The following is a 7,482-nucleotide window of genomic DNA, read 5'->3' on the forward strand; positions in this document are numbered from 1 at the left end:
GTAAATACTATCTATTTTATTAATATTCAAATAAAAATATTTAATCTATTTTTTAAAAGTAAACTAATCTGATAGGTCATAAATCATATCTAAGATTCTAACTGACCATTTACAAATATTGTCTTTTGTTTGTACTTTTACAGTAAACATGCCAATTTCTTTTACTCTTCCTATTTAACTGTCAGGAAACACCTTTATTATGACTAGCAAATCTATTGACTGTGTGTTTTCAAACTTTCCAAATTTACAGCCACTCTGGTTATTTTAATCTCTATGGTCTTTTTGTTTACCTTTAGGAATATCATGTATTTATTTACTGGTAGGAATTATTTGCAATTTTTTTAAAGTAAATATATTCATCAAATATTTTAGAACAGCTGCTTTGTTTATTTACTTTTATTTCTTTCCAATGGTAATTAATCTTGCAAGTCGATCAATTAATTGCATTACTATAGGAGATAAAAAATATTTAGATTTGGATTTGAGTATCGAATGCTTTGATGCAAGCAATCACAAGCCTTATATCTTTTTTTATAGTATACCTGTTATAATATTATGGGGAATTTTAATTCCTGTGTATTTATTTTATAAAATATACAGCACTAAATAAAAAAAATAGTCAATATTTATGACAATGAAGTATTCTTTCTTTTTTGCAGGCTATAAAGAAAAGTACTATTATTGGGAGTTTTGGAAGTTGTTTTACAAGACAAATTTGATTTTGGTATCAGAATTACTAAAACAAAATTTTTACATTAAGGTAAACATTAATTAATTTTATTCTATCAAAAAATATTTATTTATAAACAAATAATTAAATTAATTTTTTTTTGGATCCAGCTTATTATAAAGTAATATACATGGGAATTAAAAATTGACAAAAGTACTTATTAAAAGAGGGCAGGAGTATTAGTCAATAAAAATAGAAATAAAATAATTAGGCTAATTAAAATTCAAAAAATTTTTTGATTTTTAATTTTTTTCATTAATTTTTTTATTCGTATTAGGAGTCATAATTTTGAATGATTTATTTTCAAGTCAACTAATTCGTTGGCTAACCTTGAAATTAACAAAAAAAATTTTTTTATTTAGTAAAAATAAAAAAAATAATGTTATAAGTTTTACAATTTTCTGAATCTATCTATCCTATAATTTAAATATTCTCCTAAAACTTTTTTATTTAAAATTAATATTTTATAATATTATAGGTTGGTATTATGAATCTTGTATTGCTGTTCTAATTTTATCTATTAGTAAAGTCAAAACCTTTTACAAGAGAATATTTTAATAATTTATAACAAAAATCTATAGTTCTATGCGCTTTTTCTTTGAATTTATGCTTCATATTAATAGTGGGAGTCTAGAATGACTTAGGATATTAAATGATTTTGATATTTTTGGTCGTTTTTGTTAATGTTTTTTATATATTTATTTTATTAATAGGACTATCAAGGTTATTAATTCCAACTTAATAGGAAGACAGAAACTTTATTTAAAATATTATTTTTTAAATTACAAAAAAATATCCTTAATTTTTAGATGTTTAATTATAAAACAAACAAAAGATAAAATCGCTGCTAAAGTTAAGAAAAGTTAAACTTAGAATTAAATAGTTGATGAAATATTTAAAAGGCTATGACTTTTACTCTTCTTAATCTCTATAATAATTCTTTAATATAAATAAAACATAGAATTTATCTAATTTGAATCAAGTATAAGAAGTTAATTAAATTTTATCTTCAGAGTTTTCTGATGAAAAACATTTAATTTAAAAAAATAACAGCAGTATAAAACAGCTTAGAAATAAATGGTCTTACTACTCTCGAAATGCGAAATCAAACTAAACATGTAATTTATATTTTTTTAATTTATATAAAAATAATTTAAATAAAAAATAAATAGCTTTAAAAACATCAAGTCAAAATTTGAATACAATTAATTATGAGAAGGATGATTATATTATGGAAACTTAAAATTCTTTATAAAATAGCAAAAATAATAATAGAAGTATTTAATTTCAAATTCAGCTTTCTAACCATTAAAATTGATTGTTTGTTGGTGTTTTATTTCTATATAGAAAATATTAAGATTATTATTTTTATATGCTCATATTTAATTATATATATTATAAACATTAATTATGAAATTTTTTGTTATTGATTACTTAAAATCTATTTATGATTTTTATGTGTGAAGAAACATATTATTTAAATAACTACAAAACTAAAAAAAATGTAAAAAATGTTGTGACTTCCTATTTTCTTTCATCTTTGATTATCTAAACATTGACAATTATTTAATTAAATTTTTAGATTAAAAGATTATTTAAAAAACCTTATTGTCTCTCAGTTTTAAAAAAAAAGGTAAACTCAAAAATGAATTCATTAAAAATTACTATGAGCATTTTGATTCATGTAAATAAAATGAAATATATTCTTTGTTTACTTAATCATGATTATAATGCTCTAATGAGTGTTAGACATGCTTTAATACAAAATCATCTTCTTGCATAACCTGTAAGCAGAATTTATTTAAAAACACTAATGATGATTCAGCTTGCATTCAAAAATGCTAAATCAATGAGTTTTAAAATGAAAAAAATGAGCGCGTAAAATGCTAAGTTTTTGGATGTGCTTCATGTGATGAAAACTAAAAATGCCTTGAATGTGATTAAAATTTAAAGCTTGATTAAATTAATAATTAGTTTAAACTAATAAATAATGTTTTTCTCATATTTAATGGTTTTATTTAGGGAACATTAAATCTTCAAAAATGCTGTAAGGAATATAACCAACATTTTACTAAAATACGGAGACTTAAGCTTATGAAGAGACCATAAATTGTTTATAAATTCAAGAAAACAAGAGATTATATTTTTTAAAAAGTGTATTAGAAGTCTAATAAATAAATTAAAACTAATATTTAGTAGTACAAAATGGTTGTGGTTTTGCTTCATTAAACTAAAATTGTAAATTAATAAATCTTTAAATTTTGTAAAATGTAGAAAATTTTAATGATTTATATGTTGTAAATGGAAAAGAAGTTGAGAGAAAAAGTTTTTTATTTGGAGACTAAGGGGGATATCCTGAGGGAGCAAGCTAATAGTTGTTTATTTTAAAACACTAGAAGTAGTTTTTTCTTAGAATAATACAAACTGCGATTACTCAATTAAATATGTAGATTCAAAAAACTAAATTGTTTTTTAAGTTTATAGTTCGAAAAAATTTTCAAAATTTATTTTTTTCCAAAAAATGACATGTTATAAGAATATACGGTATCTATTATTTCAAATTTTATATTTTGCGAATTTAAAGCTTTCTAAAAACTCAAAAATAAAGCTGTTTTAAGCCTATTTAGCTGCATTTATTATGTTATTAAGATAAATTACATTTCGCCTTTTGTAAATTAAATAGGCATTTCACTCTATAGTACTATGAACTTTTTCTTTGAATTTATGCTTCATATTAAGAGTGGGACTCTAAAATAACTTAGCATTTTAAATGCTTTTGATGTTATTAATCACTTTTGCTAATTTTTTTATATATTTGTTTTATTAATTGGTCTATCTAGATTATTAATTCAAACTTAAAAGGAAGATAGAAACTTTACTTAAAATATTATTTTTTAAATTACAAAAAGATATCCTTAATTTTTAGATATTTAATTATAAAACAAAAAAAAAGATAAAATCGTTGATAAAGTTAAGAAAAGTTAAACTTAGAATTAAATAATTGATGAAATATTTAAGAGGCTATGATTTTTATTCTTCCAAATCTCTAAAATAGTTCTTTAATATAAAAAAAAAACATAGAATTTATCTAATTTGCATATGGCATATGAAGTTAATTAAATTTTAAATTCAGAAATATCTGATGAAAAGGATTTAATTTTAAAAAATAACAAAAAAATCTAGAAATGTGAAATCAAACTAAATATATAAATTATTTTTTTAATCCTAATAAAAATAATTTAAATAAAATGCAAATAGCTTTAAAAACATCTAATCAAAATTTAAATGCAGTTAATTATGAGAAGGATGATTATTTTATGGAAACTTAAAATTCTTTATAAAATAATAAAAACTTTAGAATGAAGTATTTTATTTCAAATTTAGCTTTCTGAATATTAAAATTGGTTTTTTGTTAGTGATAATTACTTTATTGAAAACATGAAGACAATTATTTTTTAATGATTTTATTTAATTAATATTATAAACATTATTCATTTTAATTTGTATTTAAATATTTGCTTGCTTTGACACAATTTAACTCTTTTTAAATAATTTTAACATCAAAAATATTATATATTTTATAAAATGTATTTAAATTTATTCCTTAAAAAATAATAAAATGTTATTGAAATTCAAAAACTAATACACTCTTACAACATAAAACAAAAATAAAGAGTATTATATAAATATTTTTTTAATTAATAAATTCATTTTCTTGTTATAATTTCTTGCATTTATCTTTTTAAATTTGAAATTATTTAAAAAAATTACAGGAGGGATTTACTACTCATAAGATAGATTATTATCAAATTATATTCATTCAATTATTTTAGAATATATTATTGATTTCATTAAATTATTTGTCCTTCAAACATATGTATGTATGTATCATTGTAATTATTTTATTATTATTAATTAATATCTAATATAAAAAATTTTGGGGGTTTAGATTTTTTGTTATTTTTTACTAGTCATCTATTTATGATTTTTATGTGTGAAGAAATCTATAATTTAAATAACTATAAAAAATGTAAAGGAAATTTAAAAAATGCTGTTTCATCTAATTTTCTCTCAACTTTGATTATCTAAACATTGACAGTTATTTAATTAGATTTTTAGATTAAATGATCATTTAAAAAACCTGATTGTCTAATCAGTTTAAAAAAATAGGTAAACTCAAAAATGATCAAAACCTTAATTCAAAAATGAACCAAATTTTATGTTATTGATTACTAATAATCCATTTATGATTTTTATGTATGAAGAAATTTATTATTTAAATAACTATAAAACACGTAAAGGAAATTTAAAAGATGTTACATCATTCTATTTTCTTTCAACTTTTACTATTTAATCATTTAAAGTTATTTTATTACATTTTTAGATTAAAAGATTATTTTAAAAACCTTAATGTCTAATCAGTTTAAAAAAACAGGTAAACTCAAAAATGATCAAAATCTTCATTCAAAATGAACCAAATTTTTGTTATTGATTACTAAATAAATAATCTATTTATGATTTTTATGTGTGAAGAAAAATATCATTTAAAATAACTATAAAAAATGTAAAGAAATTAAAAAAATGCTGCGTCATCCTACTTTCTCTCAACTTTGATTATCTAAACATTGACAGTTATTTAATTAGATTTTTAGATTAAATGATCATTTAAAAAACCTGATTGTCTAATCAGTTTAAAAAAATATGTAAACTCAAAAATGATCAAAATATTAATTCAAAAATGAAAGAAATTTTTGTTATTGATTACTAATAGTCGATTTATGATTTTTATGTGTGAAGAAATTTATTATTTAAATAACAATAAAAAATGTAAAGGAAATTTAAAAAATGCTGGGTCATCATATTTTCTCTCAACTTTGATTATCTAAACATTGACAGTTATTTAATTAGATTTTTAGATTAAATGATCATTTAAAAAACCTGATTGTCTAATCAGTTTAAAAAAATAAGTCAAAAATGAAAAAAAATTTTGTTATTGATTACTAATAATCAATTTATGATTTTTATGTGTGAAGAAATCTATTATTTAAATAACTATAAAACACGTAAATGAAATTTAAAAGAGGCTACATCTTCCTATTTTCTTTCAAATTTTACTATTTAATCATTTAAAGTTATTTAATTACATTTTTAGATTAAAAGATTATTTAAAAAACCTTAATGTCTAATCAGTTTAAAAAAACAGGTAAACTCAAAAATGATCAAAATATTCATTCAAAAACGAAAGAAATTTTTGTTATTGATACTAATAATCTATTTATGATTTTTATGTGTGAAGAAATCTATTAATTAAACAACTTTAAAACATTTAAAGGAATTTTAAAAAATGCTGCTTCATCCTATTTTCCTTCAACTTTGATTATATAAACATTGACAGCTATTTAATTAGATTTTTAGAATAAATGATCATTTAAAAAACTCATTGTCTAATCACTTTAAAAAATATGTAAGCTTAAAGATGATTAAAATCTTCATTCAAAAATGAATGATATTTTTTGTTATTGATTACGAATAGTCGATTTATGATTTTTATGTGTGAAGAAATTTATTATTTAAATAACTATAAAAATCGTAAAGGAAATTTAAATAATGCTGTATCATCTTATTTTCTTTCAACTTTTACTATTTAAACATTTAAAGTTATTTAATTATATTTTTATATTAAAAAATCATTTAAAAAACCTTATTGTCTAATCAGATTAAAAAAAACAGGTAAACTCAAAAATGAATTCATTTCAAATTACTTTTTGTATTTTGGTTCTAGTTAAATTTTGTATTTCTTTTTAATGTGAATAAAATGAAATATATTCCTTGGTTACTTAATCATGCTTATAATGCTCTAATGAGTGCTAGACGTGCTTTAATACAAAATAATCTTCTTGCATAACATGTAAGTAGAATTTATTTAAAAGCTCTAATGATGATTCAGCTTGCGTTCAAAAATGCTAAATCAATGAGTTTTAAAATGAAAACAACGAGTGTGTAAAATGCTAAGTGTTTGGATGTGTTTAATGCGACGAAAACTAAAAATGTCTTGAATGTGATTAAAATTTAAAGCTTGATTAAATTAATAATTAGTGTATACTAATGGATAATGTTTGCTCATATTTTAATGGTTTTATTTAGGGAACATCAAATCTTGAAAAATGTTAAAAAGAATGCTAACCAACATTTTATTAAAATATGGAGGCTTAAACTTGTGAAGATACCATAAGTTGCATATAAATTCAAGAAAGCAAGAGATTCTCTTTTGAAAAAAGAGTAATAGAAGTCTAATAAATAAATTAAAATTAATATTTAGTAGAAGCATATGGTTGCACTTTTGCTTTATTAGACTAAAATTGGAACATAATAAATGTGCAAGTCTTGTAAAATTTAGAAAATTACAATGATTTATATGTTGTTAATGGATATGAAATTTAGAGAAATAGTTTTATAGTTGGAGATTAAGGGGGATGTTCTGCAGGGAGCAAGATAGTAGTTGTTAATTTTAAAACACTAGAAGTAGTTTTTTAATAGAATAATACAAATTACGATTACTCAGTTAGCTATGTGGATTCAAAAAACTAAATTGTTTTTTTTAATTTAAATTATGGCAATACTATTATGTGGTATGATGGTATAAAAAGATAGATAAACCAATAAAATTTAGGATTTTTTAGAAATAATTTTTTTTCTTAAATTTAAAACTATACATTTACAAGCTATCTCATGCAGACAGATTTTTTTGGTGA

The 7,482-nt window shown here is 20.3% G+C and overlaps 1 protein-coding gene across 1 annotated transcript; it reads left to right on the forward strand. All coding sequences in view use genetic code 6, as the record gives it.

Moving 5' to 3' along the window:
- Nucleotides 1–6,835: 6,835 nt before the first annotated feature.
- TTHERM_00258250 (zinc finger protein) lies at nt 6,836–7,482 on the forward strand (the record flags this gene model as incomplete). Its single annotated transcript, XM_001008974.2, has 2 exons — nt 6,836–7,252; nt 7,453–7,482. The coding sequence occupies 2 exons, from the start codon at nt 6,836–6,838 to the stop codon at nt 7,480–7,482; spliced, it is 447 nt and encodes a 148-aa protein (XP_001008974.2).

This window comes from Tetrahymena thermophila, assembly GCF_000189635.1.
Source record: "Tetrahymena thermophila SB210 genomic scaffold scf_8254788, whole genome shotgun sequence".
In the NCBI taxonomy this organism is placed as follows: Eukaryota; Ciliophora; class Oligohymenophorea; order Hymenostomatida; family Tetrahymenidae; genus Tetrahymena; species Tetrahymena thermophila.